This window comes from Brachyistius frenatus, unplaced genomic scaffold (genome assembly GCF_029030835.1).
Source record: "Brachyistius frenatus isolate BFR_SWC_R1_liver_20210118 unplaced genomic scaffold, ASM2903083v1 Contig_30, whole genome shotgun sequence".
Taxonomy (NCBI): domain Eukaryota; kingdom Metazoa; phylum Chordata; class Actinopteri; family Embiotocidae; genus Brachyistius; species Brachyistius frenatus.
Window position 1 is genome coordinate 2,894,662 of NW_027210629.1, and position 19,672 is coordinate 2,914,333.

The 19,672-nt window shown below is 40.6% G+C and overlaps 1 protein-coding gene across 3 annotated transcripts in view; it reads left to right on the forward strand.

Moving 5' to 3' along the window:
- Positions 1–17,302, forward strand: part of dock8 (dedicator of cytokinesis 8) — a 54,309-nt gene extending 37,007 nt beyond the window's left edge. For all 3 annotated transcript variants that reach the window (XM_069699520.1, XM_069699521.1, XM_069699522.1), the window contains 18 exons: positions 240–422; positions 565–691; positions 1,210–1,297; positions 1,445–1,541; positions 2,113–2,247; positions 2,563–2,715; positions 4,882–5,040; positions 5,157–5,257; positions 6,500–6,692; positions 7,311–7,454; positions 7,669–7,800; positions 8,100–8,234; positions 8,664–8,753; positions 9,772–10,008; positions 10,096–10,239; positions 11,359–11,465; positions 14,463–14,633; positions 15,523–17,302. In XM_069699520.1, coding sequence (XP_069555621.1) covers positions 240–422; positions 565–691; positions 1,210–1,297; positions 1,445–1,541; positions 2,113–2,247; positions 2,563–2,715; positions 4,882–5,040; positions 5,157–5,257; positions 6,500–6,692; positions 7,311–7,454; positions 7,669–7,800; positions 8,100–8,234; positions 8,664–8,753; positions 9,772–10,008; positions 10,096–10,239; positions 11,359–11,465; positions 14,463–14,633; positions 15,523–15,574 — 2,448 coding nt within the window. In that variant the 3' untranslated portion in view covers positions 15,575–17,302. The remainder of the gene's footprint in view (positions 1–239; positions 423–564; positions 692–1,209; positions 1,298–1,444; positions 1,542–2,112; positions 2,248–2,562; positions 2,716–4,881; positions 5,041–5,156; positions 5,258–6,499; positions 6,693–7,310; positions 7,455–7,668; positions 7,801–8,099; positions 8,235–8,663; positions 8,754–9,771; positions 10,009–10,095; positions 10,240–11,358; positions 11,466–14,462; positions 14,634–15,522) is intronic.
- The last annotated feature ends 2,370 nt before the right edge of the window (positions 17,303–19,672 follow it).

Sequence of the window (19,672 nt, forward strand, 5' to 3'; positions counted from 1 at the left end):
AAGCATTTTGGATTTTGTTTTGATACACACTGAATCTAATTACAGAACAGCTACACACAAAACCTTTTTTAATCTCTGTAGATACTGCAAGTCTATTTTGTATGTATCACTTTTTCTGTTTGGTAAATTTACATCTGGGATCTACTGCAGATGCCTGCATGGTTGTTGTGTTTCTCTTCATTGTGGGCTTCATTATACTGTATCATAAGCATATCCGTCTTTGTCTTCTCCATCCTCAGCAAGGTAAATCCGTAGCCACCCTGGCAGCAGACACCAGTCGCCACCTGTTGGTGTGTTTCCTGTGGGTGATGAAGAATGCAGACAGGAGCCTGATTCAGCGCTGGACTATAGATATGCCTCCCTCGCAGCTCAACAAACTGCTGGATCTCCTCACTATCTGTGTGTCATGCTTTGAATATAGGGTCAGTTTTTGGCAGTTTTATATCACTACAATTGCACTATTTTGCACTTAGTTGTGTATTTGCAAATCTTGTCCGCATGGTTTTTTTTCATAAAGAACCCAGGTATTTTACCTGGTAAATATGTGTTTTTGTGTGTTTGCAGGGAAATCAAAGCAGTGACAAAGTGAGCACCCAGGCCTTACAGAAATCTCAGCAGGCCAAGATGCAGCTGGAGGAGGCCCTGCTGAGAGGAATGGGAGCCCGTGGGGAAATGATGAAACGAGTTGGAGGTAATGTATTTCCTGGCACTTGAAGAAATATAGCTTGGAATTGCTTTTCTGTCAAATTCAAATCTGTGGTATTTAAAAGTAAAAGGAGCACTCGGATTTTTAAAATCGTGTCAGTTTTTAAAAAAAATGTACGGCCAGCAAGTCAATGTAAGAACCAATTACAGATTACAAAGTTTATGCCTGGGCACTCTGAGTGTTGTGATAGTCAGGCATTTTATATAACTGATGTGCAGAATTTTGGATATGGGTAAACTGTAAGAGCACTGTATAAATGTGTAAACATTTGTTATTGTGTTAATATTTTCAAGATTTTCTTTATTCTTTATCCGATTTTTTTTTCCACTCTAATCATTAAATTTTCTTCTTGTATTGCAATAAATATTTGATCATAAATCTCCATGTTAATTAATTTACTGTTTGAATTCCTATTACACAGTTTCGCTCATAATCTGAACTGCGTTGTGGTTTCCTCATGATCTGTTTTCTTGAAATGAGTGGCTGCTTTGTATCCCTGACAGGAATGGACAGGACCATGGGTCAGAGAGAGAACTTGCGCTGGAGGAAAGATCTCACTCAGTGGAGACAGACCAATGAAAAACAGGATAAGTATGTTTTTGTTTCTCAGTTTTCACATTTTCTTTCTGTCCGTGTCTGTCACTCTCATCCCTGCCTCTCTTCATTTTCATGTTGTTGTTTTTTTACTTTCTTTTTTATCTCTTAATATATATCCCCTTTTCCCTCACCTTCCATCAGGACTAAAGCCGAGTTGGACCAGGAGGCTGTGATCAGTGGGAACTTAGCCACAGAGACAAACCTCATAGTGCTGGACCTGTTAGAAACCATCGTACAGGTCAGAAAACACTGTTCATTACATGGAACACTATGCAGTAACACTGTATGGATTGTTGTGAACATAGAGTACAGCACATTTATGCAATTATTCAGTTGCAGTTTCCTGCAATGCAATTAACTATTATATTGCACTACATTTTTTTTATTTATATTTTTGCAGCTGCAGAAGAAACTACTAATAGTGCTAATAATCAGTTTTTGTGCATGCATGATTGATATATCAGTAAAGGTTCTGATTGGTTATTGAAATGAACCCTGATATGCTTTCTTCTGGATGTTTGAAAGCACCAAGAAAAACTCTGAAAATGTCAGCGAATCACCAGATCAGAGCAGAAAATGGGTTGAAAGCAAGGATACACAAATGAACACAAATCTTAGATGCCATATAATGTCCACACATGCCACATGTTTTCGTCTTAGTTTCAAACGTGTCATAGACTGTTTATTGATCCATCTCTTTGTGACGTATTATCTTCTACATTTGCATTCAAGTTGGCTCCCAGTGTATCTCCACGTGCTGTCATTTGTCTCATATGGTTTGCTATTTTTTCCATCTGTCTCATGCTCAGGCGGTGCCACTGGCTGACTGTAAGGACAGCGTAGTCGGCGGGGTGCTGAAGGTGTTACTGCACTCACTCACCTGTAACCAGAGCACCACTTTCCTCTCTCACACCTTCAGCACACTCAGAGCGCTGGTCGTCAAGGTAGTTTCATTATGATGAAGTGTGTGTGTGTGTGTGTGTGTGTGTGTTCAATTTTGTAAAATTTAGGAGGTGGTGTGTGGGTTGGTGTGTTTACATGAACACTATCTGTGTAAATTAAATGTTCTCATTTGTTTGTGTGGGTGGAAAACTGCTGATACGAGCAAGCCAGAATTATTTATGTATGTGTGTGTGTGTGTGTGTGTGTGTGTGTGTGTGTGTGTGTGTGTGTGTGTGTGTGTGTGTGTGTGTGTGTGTGTGTGTGTGTGTTTCACCTTGTGCATCTGATGTTGCTTGTATGTGTGTGTCTGTGTGCAGTTTGGAGACCTGTTGTTCGAGGAGGAGGCGGAACAGTGTGCAGACCTGTGCCAGAAGGTGCTTCACTACTGCAGCAGCCCTGTTGATGAGAACAGGAGCCAGGCCTGTGCCACTCTCTATCTCATCATGAGATACAGCTACAGTAATGCCAGTGTAAGCATGCGCGCGCACACACACACACACACACACACACACACACACACACACACACACACACACTCACACTCGGGACCATGTAAACACATACCAAAGGAGGATCCTGTGTATGTGTTTGAATGGGTTATAAGGATGCAGAAACACACTCACACAGCAAATGTCACATCAAATTTTGTTTAAGTGCACATGAGAGTTCAGACTTGCTTATGATACATGTTCTCACGAAGAGGAGTCACACAGATCTTGTCCTATCTTCTCAGCTCTTCCTCTCCTGCTCAGCTTTAATGTCTTTTCCATGTCTATTTTGAGCATGCTGCAGAAAGTTTCTGCTGAAGGATGTGTCTCTAAGTAGAGAGCAGAGAGATATGTCACTGTCTGCCTCCCCATGTTCCTACCCCTCTTTAACTAATGACAGCCACCCTCCGTGTGTGAGTTTCGGTACATTCTGTATGTGTGTGTGAATGTGTAAAAGTATTTGTGCCTCAAGGGAAGGGAAAGAGCGAATGTGAAAGGGCCAGAAAGGAGAACATCATGGTGGAGATAGAGGAGTGTTTTCGACAGAGGTGAAGCAGTGATATACCGAAATGAAAAGGACAACACTGAGAAAAGACAGGTCTGAAGGATAGAGTATCTTCTTTCGTTTTCTCTGCTGGTTCGATAACTGCTGCTGCAGTCGATATTTCCTGTGTTTACAGTCTGTGCTCTTTAATGAAAGGCAGACACCAGTCTGTGGAACACACATAAAAACACACACACACGTATAGTATCTCCAGTTTAATGAGAGTATTTCCCCTCTGCGTGTCCCAGCGTATGTTTGTTTATATGGTGTATACAGAGGGAGCTGTGATCTGAATTAGCGTAGCAGCCGAATGACTCATTCACACAGAACTTAACCCTCCACCTCTTCCTTTGTTTATGTTTTCATCCCTTTATCCACCCTCGTCTTGCTGTCCGTCTGTCACACACTTTTTTCCTCTCTCCATCTGTTACTTTAATTTTAGATTGTTGTAATAAAAAGAGAAAATACCAGGTTTTCCTTCTACAAATGGAACAAATCACTAAAAGGATATACATGTGGTTAAAAGTTGTCCAGTTATGGCAGGTTTGGAAAAGAAAGGGGGCAGATGAGAAATAAAGAGAGACGGAAAGACGAACACGGGTTATATGTTGACTTAAGCTATCATTTAGGCTACTTTTCAGTGCGCACACACATGCACACACCGAGTTAGAGGGCAGTGATGGGTGTTTAGGCTCTGGCTCCATGCTCAGTTGAACAGAATGGGGCCGTAGAGATGATCCATGGGTGATTATGTCGCTGCTAATGGGAGATCATTTCCCGCTTAGCTGGTCATGCTGGAGATAGATGGGACTTCACACATACACGAGCACATTTCCTCTCCCGCGCACACACGCACACGCACACACACACACGCACACACACACACACACACACACGCACAGTCCTCTCTGTAGAAGATGGAGGGGTGTTTATTAGACCTGTTTTCTTGGACAGGTAATGTGAAGGATGGAGAGACAAGGAAAAAGGAGACAAGGGGCAAAACATGAGGAGAGAAACTAAGAAAAACAGATTTTAACATGGCGGTTTTTAAATAACTAGCATTAACTATTACCAGTGTTTCTTGTTATCCTTTTCCAAGTACTTAATAAGGTATTTGTTGCAGCTCTCTTATTCAGTGTTCAGTGTTCTTATTCAGTCTGTCAAATAGAGATAAATAATTAAAATGAACATGGAAATATAGGAAATATTAGGACACCTTGGATCAGTTTTAATACCATGATAGATAGTCCAACACACAGTGAACAAAATTATGTATATTACCGGGCATTTCTAAAGACTATCATGGAATTATAAGTAATCTATTTTTTTTCAAGAAATTTAGAAGCAAACAGTGGCAGAAGAGGAAATGTTTGCATGTTTGCCAGCAGCATTTGTCTGATGCATGTTAGTGTGCCTTGTCTAATCAGTGGATGTATTTTTTTTTTTTTTGTGTAGCTTGCAGGGAAAGCTTTAAAAGAAAAAGAAAGTTGTAATATTATCTTGTGTAAATCCATATGTGACATATACACTGTTTTATTATATGATAAACACTGCAGAATACCAAACACAGTCTGCTTCACTGCGCTCCTCTCTGTCTTTGTCAGAACTTCTCAAGAGTGAAGATGCAGGTCACCATGTCTCTGGCCTCACTGGTTGGCAAGTCATCAGACTTCCAGGAGGAGTACTTGCGACGCTCACTGCGCACCATCCTGGCCTACGCAGAGGAGGATACTGAGATGCAGAACACTCAGCTGCCATCACAAGTATAAAATAACACAGTCACTCACGTCAACAGCTCTTCTTGTTACATGGCTGATGCTTTTTTTTTCTTTTTTTTATATAACCTCCAGCTGGCCTCTTGTGTTTTCTGTATTTTCAGGTGAAAGAGCTCCTAAGAAACCTTAACAGTATTTTGTCCGACACAGTGAAGATGAGGGAGTTTCAGGAAGATCCAGAGATGCTCATGGACCTCATGTACAGGTGAGAGACCTAAAGTATCCTCTGTAAAATCCGGACTCTCATGTCTTTCTCTCTCATCACTCTGTGGCTTCTCCCAACATTTCACTGCTGGTTCCTATTTCTCTGTGGTCTGGGCTGTTTTGCCTCTATTTGCTGTCCTCGCTATGGTAACCATGTGGTAGCAGTTTAGTCTTCTGATCTGGCTTTGTGTATATGCAAATGCAAACAGTGTGTGTGTGTGTGTGTGTGTGTGTGTGTGTGTGTGTGTGTGTGTGTGTGTGTGTGTGTGTGTGTGTGTGTGTGTGTGTGTGTGTGTGTGTGTGTGTGTGTGTGTGTGTGTAAGTAAGTGAACACGAAGTGGAAACACCGAGACAAAGAGAGCATACATGTGCTGTTGTTGATTTAGGCACTTTACCTCAACATGCTTCAATGTCACCTACATGTATCATTTGTCATGCACTGCTCTGTTTGGGTTTTGGTCGCAGTCACCTGGTGAGAGTCTAACAGCTCTGCAGAACGACCTGTTAGCTTTACCCACTCACCTGCTCTCACCTGCACTCACCCCGACACTTACCGCCAAGCTTCCAAACACAAACAGGTCATTGATGCACAAGACATTTGGTCTCCAGATGCTTGAATTAATTTGAAAGTAAAGCACAGTGACTCACCTGCTTTATGAAAATATATCATTAAGAGTGTTTTAAATTTATGCCCGTGCTGTTAGGCCAATGACGATCCATTCATTTCACAAACAGGAAATCATGTTTCATATTTTCTGTTGCCCATAAAACACAGTAACCCACTAATCCGTCGAACACTGCTGCACTCACGCTCAGATTTTTGTTGTCCACATGTAGACATATTTTTATACATATGTCATTAATTAATAAATTGACCTACTTCAGTTTGGTTTGGGATATTATTTGATCACCTTATATGTTGTGTTACATATCATTATTGATATACAGTACATTTGTTTATAATATTTCCTCAAATGTATAAAGCTTTATTTGTAGTTTAGACTCTTTGCATTTTTCTCTGAGTTTGTCAAAATATATTGACATATATTGTATAAACATAATCTCTACAATTATGCAGCATCTTTAACTACCAGTTCACTTGTTTGTGCAGTCTGTAACAGTTTAGTCGGCCAAGTCGTTCTCAAGAAAGAGGTTTTAATCTTAATTAGACTTTTACCTGATTAAATAAAGGGAAAAGGACAGACAGGAAAAAACATGGCTCTCCTTCTCCTCCCCTCTCCAGGATAGCAAAGGGCTACCAGACATCTCCTGACCTCCGTCTGACCTGGCTGCAGAACATGGCAGAGAAGCACAACAACAGGAAGTGTTACACCGAGTCGGCTATGTGTCTGGTCCATGCTGCTGCCCTGGTGGCTGAGTACCTCAGCATGCTGGAGGATCACAAGTTCCTGCCTGTTGGCAGTGTCACTTTCCAGGTAGACAACATGAACATGGATATACATACAAAAATAACAAGGAACTATTAACAAACATTTGTTAAGACTGAAACTGAGAAAAAAAATCTGCAATTGCAGCCAGACAAAATAAGCATTCATCATTTGTTTGTTATAGCTGTTGGTTGTTTTGTTGAAAGGAGGCAAACCTTCCCCTCTACAACACACCAAAATCACTCATCTCCCCATGGACTACTTCCATATTTGGTTGTTCATGTCCAGAGGGGGGAGCTGTACACTCAAAACGTCAACGTATAAATATGATCCCCTGGTATCTCTGCTCAGCACAATGCCTTTGATGATGAGGAGAAAAAGGCAAATGTGCTCCTGTGGGAACATGTGAACAGTCTGTTTCCTTGAACTGAAAACAAACAGCTATAACAGTAACCAGGATGATGGTGTTATCGATGAGCTCTCTCACACACTGGACCTCTGTGGTGCTCTGGTGCAGCACACTCTAACCTGCAGAACTCAGCCACTCATTGATTGGATGGTCATCAAATTAGTTCCACTTCCCACTATAGGACATCTCCTTTTAAGCTATATGATTGATTATTTGATTAAGAGGGCTTGATTGGCTGACTGATTTTGTCTCCTCAGAACATCTCCCCCAATGTGCTGGAGGAGTCTGCGGTGTCAGATGACATCCTGTCCCCGGACGAGGACGGCGTGTGCTCGGGACGCTACTTCACTGAGAGCGGCCTGGTGGGGCTGCTCGAGCAGGCTGCAGAGCTCTTCAGCAATGTGAGACAATGAATCCTGTGCCCCAAATCCAGACTACACAAATTATTGTCACGTTTGGAGTATGAACTGAAAAACGTTTTAATGTTGTAACTATTACCTTAATGGTAAACGCTAAGACTAGCCAACATTTGGTTATGCATGTTTTCTGCAATCATTTCTCCTATATACCGTCTACTGTGTGTGAACCAGCGGTGATGGCTGTCTGTCTCATCAGGGTGGTCTCTATGAGGCAGTGAATGAGGTCTACAAGATCATCATACCAATCCTGGAGGCACATCGAGATTTTAGGAAACTGGCATCCACCCATGACAAACTTCAGAGAGCCTTTGATAACATCATTCAAAAGGTAATGACTATGTGGCACTACTTCATTTATTCAAATAAGGTTAAAGTAGGAATAAGAAAGACAGTAAGTAGACAGATTATTTGCAAAGTGGGAAAGCAATTTAGAAATCATTTCATCACCTATATTTCCTTATTCAATATTTCTCAAGTTGGTAAAATCTGTAGCTTTAAATTAGAGTTTGGATAATTAAGATCCTTGAAACTCAACATTATTGCTTTGTAAACATAAAAGGCTATTAAAGTAATGACAAAAATGACATTACGGGTGTCATACTGATTAGAGCAATTGTTTCCCTCCAGGGCCATAAGAGGATGTTTGGAACCTATTTCCGGGTGGGTTTTTATGGGGCCAAGTTCGGTGACTTGGATGAACGGGAATTCGTTTACAAGGAGCCCGGGATCACACATCTGCCTGAGATATCACACAGGCTGGAGGTACGAGAGAGGAAAATGTGTACGTGTGCACGTGTATGCCTGCTGTGAATTAATGTGAGACTGAGGTGGAGTGAAAGGTGGAATATGGTTCCTGGATGAACTGTTGAAATCTGGTAATGACTGAGAGAATTTGAGTGAACAGAATGACAGAGTGAAAGATTACAAATCATTTTTTAGTGATTTGTAGAGAGCTTTGAAAAATTCCCTGTTTCACATGCTTAGAAGGAGAATACATGTCACGAGTGAAACGACGTCAGTATCATGTTAAAAATATATCAGGGAATCAGTTGCAACTTATTTCATGCCTTTCAGTATTCTTTAAACATTTTATTCTTAAACAAATTGCCTTTAATAGCAATGAAATTGGCATAGAAATAATAAAATACTATGAACACTACAGTATAACCACATCATTTCCCCCACTCCTAGAACTTCTACAGTCAATGTTTTGGTGATGACGCATTGATTATGATCAAGGACTCTACACCAGTAGACAGGACACAACTCAACCCCAATAAGGTAGGTAACTGTGATGTCACACTTCTGATTGGTTACATTTGATATTTACATGATCAATACTAATATAATGTTGCTAAGATGGGAAAATAGTACATTTTGGATACTTTTATAATAATAATAATAATAATAAACTGTATTATTTTTCATACAAGAAATGCAGATTAAATGACTTTCCAGCAGGAAAGTTACATGCAGTGCTCCACATAAAAACAGATATAAAGGAACATAAAATGTTGAAATGTAATTAAAAAATAACATGCATAAGTAAACAACTTTATGCTCGCTTTAATAGCAAATATGAAGCAAAATTATGATTTATATGTAGCATTATAAATAGCATCATAGCAATAGTATTATGAATACCAGTTGAAGTATGAATATTCGTTGGAAATATGTGAAGTTTTAGAATGCAGGACTCAAAATTTGCAAATGATTTGTGTCCATGTTAACGGGCAGAAACTGTCTTCATGTAATTTAAATAAAACTCCTGTCATATACAGATGCAGTGCAATTTACTTTATTTCCTAATGTAGACATCTTATGTATAGAAATTGCTCATTTAGATTTAAGTAGAAACAAACAGCTGCAATACATTAAAAAAAAAACTAACTATGATGCATTTTTACTTTTGGCTGCTTTGCTGTATGTATTGAAAAGCTGTTCGGAGAAGTGAGCGGATTTTTGTGCACACATCAGCCAGCTAAAAATGAATAACAATAATCCTAAAATAAAGATTAGTCCAGTGGGTAGGAATGCAAAAGTCAGTGGAGGACAGTTTGAGTAGACGCTGCACTGATGTGTCTCACTTCATCATCTCTCCTGCTGGCTGAGGCTATAAGGGAAAGAAGCAATTTACACTCTGGTGTTGGCTGTTGGCAAAATATAGAACGAAACTGATAATAAACTAAAGCCAGAAGCACAGATTTTTTTTTTTTGTCGCAGTGATAGCCTGGTTTTATATATATATATATATATATATATATATATATATATAAAATGAAGCACCTCTCCTCTCCAGGCATATATCCAGATCACATATGTGGAGCCTTACTTTGATGACTATGAGATGAAGGACCGGCTGACAAACTTTGAGAAGAACTTCAACCTGCGGCGCTTCTTGTACACAACGCCCTTCACCAAAACTGGACGGCCTCGGGGTGAACTCCACGAGCAGTACAAGAGGAAGACCATCCTCACCACCATGCACGCCTTCCCCTACGTCAAGACTCGCCTCAACGTCATCCAGAAAGAAGAGGTAAGTGACAAACACATGGTGTGGAACATCTAGCAACTTCCGAGATGTCCTCCGCACCAATAATATTGCCTCTTTTCTGTTTCTCAGTGTGACTTGACTCCTATTGAGGTGGCCATAGAGGACATGCAGAAGAAGACTAGAGAGCTCGCAGTTGCCACACATAGAGAAAAACCTGATGCTAAGATGTTACAGATGCTGCTCCAAGGCTCTGTGGGCACCACTGTTAACCAGGTAATGAACACTGCAGATATTTTTGTGAATGACAGCATTGATGCCGTTTTGTGCTGCTGTCTGTTAAATGATCGCCTCACATTTAACCCAATGAAGGCTGTTCTCCTGAAATGATACTCTGCTTCACACATAGGCCTTCACCCACCCCCCCCCGACAGTGCTGTCTTAAAATGCAAAGGGAAATAGGAGAATGATTTACCTCTATTTATGTTATCACATTTACAGTTTCTATTGTAGTCGCAGAGTGCAGGTGGGAGACATGACAGTGATCACACATCAAAGCCTCCACCCCATTCATAACCCCTAATCCTTCCTTTGCTTTTCCCCTGATTTAGTTAAAACGTCAATTCATGGCGCCTCTTCCTTTCATGTCTCCGCTGCATGGCGTGCTAAACCGGAGGTCCCTTTGATCTGATAGCTTCCAGGTCCTGCCAGCATGGTGAATGTTGGAGTAATGATGGAGCTAGCTATGGCGTCTCCGCTCCCTCCCCCTATGCTTTATCTTCCAGCGTCTAATCTGACAGGTCCTTCGCTCCGACCTGATGGTTGTATACATAACACTAATGCTCAGCAGCTCCGTAAACATATAACTCTTGACTGTAATCAGTACAGGAGGCTGGCTTTTCTTGTGTGGGTCCACAGCTCAGACCGAGGACTGAGGCCCAAGCCGATGCGTTTATGATGCTAATCAGAGCTGTTTAACTGTGGCTGTCGTGATGCAGGCTCTCTGCAAGCGTGCTGTGGTTTTATGATGAATATAAGTTAGGATAACAAGATCTCATACTGGGCAAATGGGAGCCAAATGGTGGGTGTATGCAGGGTTAGTGGTGACATTAGCCATGTAGGAGGTTAATCATGGCTCCTTCTCTGATCTGATCTCTTCCTCATGTTCTAGTTCTGCATCTTGGCCTTTAGCTGCATTAGGCATTCAGTGAGCAAGTCATTTAGCCTCGTCTGAATGAGGGGATTTCTTATCCCGCCTTTGTTTAAATGCTCCCAAACACTTACTCGCTTCCCTCTTTCCTTCCTCCTCTCTGTTTTCGGTTTCCCTTTCTTCGTCTTTCTGACTCGGTTTCTTTGTCTTTGTCCCTTTCCTCCTCTCTCCGCCCCCTGTTGTAGGGCCCGTTGGAGGTGGCCCAGGTCTTCTTGAATGAGATCCCAGCGGACCCAAAGCTCTTCCGTCACCACAATAAACTGCGCCTGTGTTTCAAAGAGTTTATAATGAGGTAAGATACGACCAAAGAGTCGCCACACTGTGACACACACACACTGCAGCAAAGTCATTCAAAAATGAGAAAAAACACCCCAAAATAAAATAATTAAACTTCATGGTGAGCAATAAACCTAATGGAGTTCAGCGGCTACTTAACTTGAATTTGCTTATTGTTTCTCTTTATTGCCATCAGTGGATGCGAGAGGAAAATACAGCATCTTTATGAGACTTAGCAAGAATGAAAGTGTTCTCCAGGATGCTCTGTGTATACACCGTCACTGATGTTAGTGTAGGAAGATCAAATGAGAGCACAGAAAAATGTGAGTGATGGAGTACGATCCCCTGCTGTTTAAGCAGAGTGTCAGTGAAGATGTAGAGATAGACGGTATAATCGCAACCAAACTACAAACCAGGTCGCAGTTAAATAAACTAAACAGGTGGAAGTAATGTGAACTGATGTAAACCATTGTGACAGGGGATAGTTTTTCATTTCCCACATGACAGTAGAACATATTATTCATCCTAATATCACGAAGCTATAATTCTTTTGAAATTGCAAAGGTTTGTTGTTCCCCAGAGTTTCATTATATTTTGAATATTCAGAACATAATTTAAACCATCCTACCCATGGCAGTGTGTGTGAGAATTTTTTTTTTCAGGAGCTGTGTCGCATTTGTGGGCGTACATGAAGTGGCGTGTGTGTCTTTGTTCGTGTGTGTGCTTTCATCTCATGGGCATGTGCCTCCAAAAGGTGGTTTTCATTTTTCTAACCCTCATGTCACATTCCAGCAGCCTCGATGGTTACAAGCCGGTTGGCAAATATTTACTGTCATTTCAGTAAGGTTTATTTTCTAAACCCAGGCGAGCTTGCATCGTGTGCCAATCTTCTCAACGGTGGCACTCGTAAAAAAATAAATTAAAAAATAAAAAAGCACTCAGAAAGACATTGTTTTCTAAGTTGGTTGTCCTTTTACCTACAGAGTTAAATGTCTCCCGTCATATTTAGTTCTGTAGGTGCAGCTCAGATTTCAAGCCTCACAAACAAACATGTCATCTGCTGTGCAACTCCTCACTCTGCTTCAAAACATCAACACTGCTTTTCAACAGCCTACTCATTACTGTGAACAGACGCAGTGTAATGTTCAGTGTAGATCTGCATGATCAGGCTGCATCAACATTCAGGCAGTAAGAATATTGCAAGTTGATTCAAAGTTTTAATATTTTCTCTGCCATGAAGTGTTTTACTCATGCTATATATTTGACACGAGGCTATTTGTAAGCTAATAAAAATATATTTCATTATGATTAGCATGGCATTAGCACCCTGGTTAGCCTCATTATACATTGTATATGGATATAAATATACCAGAAGGATTTTCACCTATTTCGGCCTTAGTTAAAGGGCAGATAAGACATAACAACATCATTTAGAAAAGAAGAGAAAGTTAACAGGAATTGTTTGCAGTCCAAAGACATTTTTTACCATTGCGGTATAAAGAGGGCATAACTTGAAGTGGTAGATTAAATTAAAACAGCAGCGGTGTACAATACAAACCTCGGTGAAAGAAAATGTAAAAAATAAAACGCACGATTTCTTCAAGACAACTCGTGACTGAAGTCAAGAGGAAGATCCTCTGCTTTTCTCTTCAAAGCTATTTCATTTGTTCTGCTAAATGGATCTCAAAAGCTCTCACTTGTTATAACCTGTGTATTGATGACATTTCTAAAATGTATTATCTTCTTTTTGCACATAGTCTTTGATTGGATTTGGACCACACAGTTTTAAGGACTTTCTTGAGAACAACAACCCAGAGAAAGTTTCCCCCAGAACTAAATAGGATGCAATGCCGTTTTTAGTTTGCTCTCACATCGGCAATATGAACTCTGAAATGACAAAGACACGACATAAACAGAGCGACTTTTGGTACAGGGACGTTCCTTCTGGGTGCCGCTTGAAGAAGTATGTTGTTTGCTTGATTGACCGGTTTCTCAGCCTGTCCCTAACTTTAGTTTTGCTGCTGTCTTGTCCCACCTCTCCTTTGTCTAGACTTAAATTCTATATGTTCAGTAACTGAAAAAGAGCATAGGCTTTTTTTTTTCCCAACCTGTAAGGGATTTTACAGAGCCAAGCATAAAGAAAACGCTGAAGAAAATGGTCTTATGTAGTCAATATATAAAACAAGGAAGATCCCTAAATATTTCAAATACTTATCAGAAGAATTCAAACAAAGCAGTCAAATAGAGCGCTATATATCAGTAGATGTTTTTATGACTTTGAAATCCTTTCTGGTCATTAATGCTCATTACCCCGCGTGTTTACTGTATACTGTTACACGACATTGCTGTTTCCACATTACCTCATTAAAAGCTAAAAGATAAACTCAGACATGTGTTTGCAATCATCCCCTTCTCCTTGATTTCCTGCAGACTGCTCTGTGTGTTGGCCATTACACATGTCATGATCGAGTAATGTGGGGAGAAACCACTTGCCCTCTGCTCTCACTTTAGCTCAAATCCTCTTTTTCTTTTTAATGAAGCATTGTCCCTTCTCCAGCACATGAGGGAGAGTAGGATTTTTAGTTGTTAGTCATTTGTGATTTGGAGTTTTACCACCGTGGTTTCATAACAACCTTTTGTGTCATTTAAAGTGCAGCACACTTTTTGGTGGAGGTACTTAAAAAAAAAAAAAATCCAAACGGCACAGTGAAGTTCTCCACAGTCAAATACATAGTTAACTCATTTAGAGTTCTTGTACGCAAAGGACTCGCATTTATGTCAAGTAGTGACCGAATGTAAGCATGAAAGAGTGCTGCGCATTTCTGAAAGGCTTGAGGATAGAAGAGGATTAAGGCAAGATTAGTTGGCACAAAATCATCATTGAAGCTGTTTTTTTTTTTTTTTTTTTACATTTGAGGACAAGAAGTAAATTCAATTCTTATTTTTTTTAATCTCATGCAGTGGCATTACGCTCTGTAACTGGTGCCACCCTGCTGTGCTATCTGTCCCGTAGGTGTGGCGAGGCAGTTGAGAAGAATAAGCACCTGATCACGTCAGACCAAAAGGAGTACCAGCACGAGCTGAAGAAGAACTACAACCGTCTGAGAGAGAACCTGCGGCCAATGCTGGAGAGGAAGATCCCCGAGCTCTATAAACCCATCATCAGGCCTCGGCTGGAGAACAGGTAAACGCAGCCACCAGGTCAAACAGCCAATACTGTTTTTACAAGAGACACTGAGGTGAAAAAAAAAAACACATATCATTGATCTTTTTATCACTCCGTGTGTTCGCTGACCCAAACTGTATTCGAGATCCATTCACACTGTCTCTGTCACCTCCACAAATACTGATAGCTGAACCAGTGACACGCTACACACAACACATGCACATACATGAGTGCCATATTGCACTGGTGTATTAAGAAAGACCGAGACTCATCAAGAGCTTTTGTGATCGACCGTGATCATTTTCATACATCTTGTATTATACAACAGGGTATTTTCCATGCTGAGGGATGTGCATGTGTTTCAAGCTTCCAAAGTTAGACTTTTCTATCAGTTACTGGTTTTTATATGCTGATGTGCACTCATGCATAGATACATCTGCAATCAGCTGATTTCTCCTAAGATAATGGCCTATCGATTTAGCAGGCTAGTTCTGATAAAATAAAAATAACACAATAAAATGTACAATACCCCCTTAATATTTTGGAAGTAATTATCTCATGTGTGGCCGTGTCCAACATCTGGGCTTTTGTGAGGGTACACAGGAGCTAATGGGTGATGCCTGCCACTTTTGGAAGCTCCGTTGTTTGGTGGAAATGGGTGGGTGGGGTTGGTGGTTGTATTAAATCTGGCATTTCAGGTTGAAAGGAGGAAGTAACCGAGACAGAAATTTCTATTTTCGTCCCTTCCTCATTGAAACATTTACCTCAAGTCTCTCCTACTGCCTGCCATGACTGCTCCACCTCCTACTCCACCTCCTCCTCATCATCATCATCATCATCATTTATTATGTTTTGCTTCTGCGTTTTCCCTGTCTTCCCTCATGCCACTGTCCTCTGTCTCTCACAGGGATTCCTTCAAACGTCTAAGTTTCCGCAGGGCTGGGGAGGAAAACTCCTGAGATGCCACAGCTCATCTGAGACATAGTGCTACAGAAAGGAAAGGGAGGCTGTCACAAAACTGGGGGAGGAAAAGAGAAGATAAGATGAAAGAGGAGGAAAAAGTGAAAAGGAACTGCTGGTGATACCCTTCCACTCCTGTGCTCTGGAGCAGTATATTGTGTCCACAATGGATTTCTCTAACAATCCAGCAGTGTCTGTTAATGTCTGCTGCATGTCCACTTTTGTGTTTGTTTGTAACGGGAGGCAAAAGGAGAGCGAGCACATAAAAGCAGGGAGGGTGTGGGAATCGCAAGCAAAGTGTAGCTTACGGAGCAATTCACTGTAAAATCTTCAGATGCTGTGGCTCTGTTGATTTCCTTTTTTTTTTTTTTAGATAACTTCAAGTCCTAATAATGCTGCAAACATTTCCTCTGGGTTGGTAAAGTAGCTCTCTCCAGGTCCTTACTGGCCCAGGGCTTGTATGTGTGCTGATATTGGCCATGTTCTGTTTGTATGTGTATGTAAATGTCTTCTGAATGGACGTGTGTTTCTTTCGATAATGTTTTGGAGCAGAAGCTTATGGTGCCATACTGAAGTCACTTTGTACTCAGTCGTGATAAATGATTCTGTTATGGGCTAAAGGGCCTCTGAAATTCCACTGTGGGCAATCTATGCATGACATGTGCCAGTTAGAGCAGCAAGAGTGCGGATGGATTTGTGCACTGGAAAAATAAGGTATAATTTCCTGTGTTAACTCATGAGGCCATTTTTGTCTTACTACTGTTGGACCAACAGTACCCAGGTATGGAGATACAAAAGAAAAAAAACAGTTTCAGGGCCCTACGGGAGGCTCTAGAATACACAGAATACTCAAAACCTTTTGTATATAGAAGAAGTATTGCATCAGATAATTACAAAGATGTTTACAAAGGTATGAAAAACTATTTAGAATTTTATTTTGTGGAAATGTATTTTCAGACAAATAACAGCAATAATGATGTTAATTGGAAATATTGTTCAGTAGGTGAGATTCAGTGTCTTTAACAATCTCTGTCTATGTCTACTGTTCCAGTAGGTTCTGTAGTTGTTTGTAAATAGATTGCTTCCTACGATATACACAGTGCCAAATTTAATTCCTTATTTACGCGAAAAATGGAGAAAGTCAACTAGAAATGCAATAATTTGAAAAGTCACTCCACACAGCTGTGCTCTGCAAAGCGAATCATGTTTACCGCATATGTCAAAGTACATTCCAGAAGAGAAATTCATTACTGCTTCAGAGTATTAAGTAGTGACAACATGATTTCGTGAGAGCTCCAAGAAACGGCTCATCTCTTTGGTGTTATGTTGCAGGTCGCACTGTATTTCGGTAATGCAAATGTACTTGGCAGGTTTGAAAATGGGTATACATTTTTATATACATTATTAATACGCATTTGAATATTGTTCGCTCTGTTTCTAGGTACCCTTCTTATTTATTAGCAGCCAAATGTTTTTGAAATGGCAAAATAAAAAAAACCAATACAGTGTGCTTGTTAACTGTGAGTATTGATTCAAATGTATACCTATTTTTGAAACATTCTGAAAGTTGGTGTTATAAGATACATTGGTGGCATTCAACGAGAGACTGCATTCATCAGTTTTTTTTTGTGATGTTCTGTTGTGTTTTATTAAATGTGGAATCTTTACTTGTCATGCATACATGCTGTTGAAAAACCTGAATAAAACTTAATATATGCACACTGTAACCACTTTCTTTAGTCACTATTTTCAAACTGATTGAAATTGAAAGGACTTTTTATATTTTATTAGGGCCCTAGCACTGGTGGTGCGAAAGCCCTATATCCAAGGAATTATCTTTTTTTTTCCGTTTCTTATTTTTCTCCGCAAAGAACTGCATTTTTGCTGGCTTTATCATATTCAAAAACTCATGAAAGTTGGTACACGCGTCTCTACCGGCGAAAAATGCCATATTCTACTGGAGTTGCGGACATTTTGAGCATCATGGACCGACCTTCTCCAAACGTTACAGGTGTGATAACAGCCCCGCCCTGAAGACACCTTTATGGTAATATTCACTCATAGTCATAGCGCCCCCTGGTGGCAACTGGAAATGACACTTTTCATACTTTCACATGCTACATCGAGGTGGTTGATCACATGAACCTAAAGTCGGGTCAGAATAGCCCAAACATGTCGTTGATGATATGTTGAGAATTTCGTTCGACTTTGTGAAAGGGCGTCACCGTGACAATGCGGCAAAGTTTGATGTCTCGCCGTGACACAGGAAGTTGATGTTTTAGGTCAAAGGATTCTTGAAACCTCACGAAACGTGGCACATACATCCGGGGTGGTGAGACGATACATCTCGTATGTGTTTTGCGAGTGGGCGTGGCCAAACGGCTCGCTAGCGCCCCCTAAACTGCAGCCCTGGCACGTAGTTTCATCTACATCCACCATCTCTGTCCTATTTTAACACTTGGGAGATGAAAAGTTGTTAAAAATAATTTGTTTTCGGCGATCGGTGTGCCCGTGGCGTGGTGGCCATTTTGAGCTTCTCGCCATGAAACTACAAGTTACTGTAAATCTTGTGTACATTGACCAACCTTCTCCAAACGTTACATCCCTGATAAAAGTCTGGCCCTGAAGACATCTGTATGGTCATATTTGCTCATAGACATAGCGCCCCCTCCCGGCAACTGGAAATTTAATTTTTCATTCTTTCACATGCTTCGTTGAGCTGGTTGATCACATGATCCTAAATTCCGGTAAGAATAGCCTAAACATGAACATAAACATGATGAGGATACATTGACAAGCCTGTGCGTTATCGTCACAGCGTGTCGGACCGACTTGAAATTTAGTCTGTGCACTCTTAACATGTTTGGAATTAAAGTTATCATAAGAATTAGTGTTCGACGATCGGTGTGCCCGTGGCGTGGCGGCCAAAAAGTGACCCAAAAGTCATGTTCAAAAAATGACCGGCATTTTCAAAGTCAAAAAAGACTTATGATTTTTTTTTTAAGTCACAAGAAAGGGGCTAATTGAACCCCTAACCGTCTAATTGAGAGGCAGCAGTGCTAACCACTGCACCATCTATCTTCCCAGGAGCTGAACAGCATTGTGACAAATCTTTGGCTCACTGCAACCTATAACTCCACCGTCCACAAATATTCATTCAAATGCGACCAAAATTGCCGCAGACATTCTTTGGATAGTAGATATACGTGTTTTCAAGGGGGTCTGCAGTGATCTTCCCGTAATGTGTAGTGTATGCAAAACCTTTTCAATTTCCCTTTTTCAAGTCCCCCGAAGGCAAGTCCTTCTAAGGGTAAGCCACTCGTGTTTGTACGTGCAGTCATACTAATACCAAACCAACCAAAGGTTAACAACAATACAAAACTCAAACAAAAAAAAGTCCAAAAGAGGCTTCCCCCCCCCCCCCCCATTGTGCATTGAGCAGTTGCCTCACAGTGAGAAGTAACTTGATGCATGTCAGTTCAGAAAAAGGTCATACTCCAAAAATATATTGTATAGAGTATAGAGTATATAGTATATAGTATAGAGTATATAGTACAGTATATAGTATAGCCAGGGCAATGAGGCTAAGTTTGATGTTTCGCTGTGACACATGAAGTTGATGTTTAAGGTCAAAGATGCTCCAAACCTCATGAAACTTGCGTCAGGCACCAACTTTCATGAGTTTTTGAAGATGTTAAAGCCGCCAAAAAAAAGGCAATTCAAAAAAAAAAGAACAATAAGGAACGAGATTGAGAAAAAAAAAACATTAAACTGCAAGCGGGAATATGCGTATGATATGATATGAATATGCGGGAATATGTATTCAGTATGCACGTTTTATGAAACAATACTGTTACTTAATAATAATAATATTTACTACGGAATTTGTTACTTTTAATGATGAAAATACAAAGTGATTTTAAAAGCGGGGAAGAGTCCGGGAGAAGAACTACATTCTGCTGTCCTCGCCTTAAAGTGACGTCATCACCACTCGACTTCGACATGCCGGATGCAGCCCCGTTGTACAATTCATTCAGGACGAGGGAGCACTTCTGATGCCAGCGGTATGTAGGCGGTTGTCGGAAAGTCTCGACCAA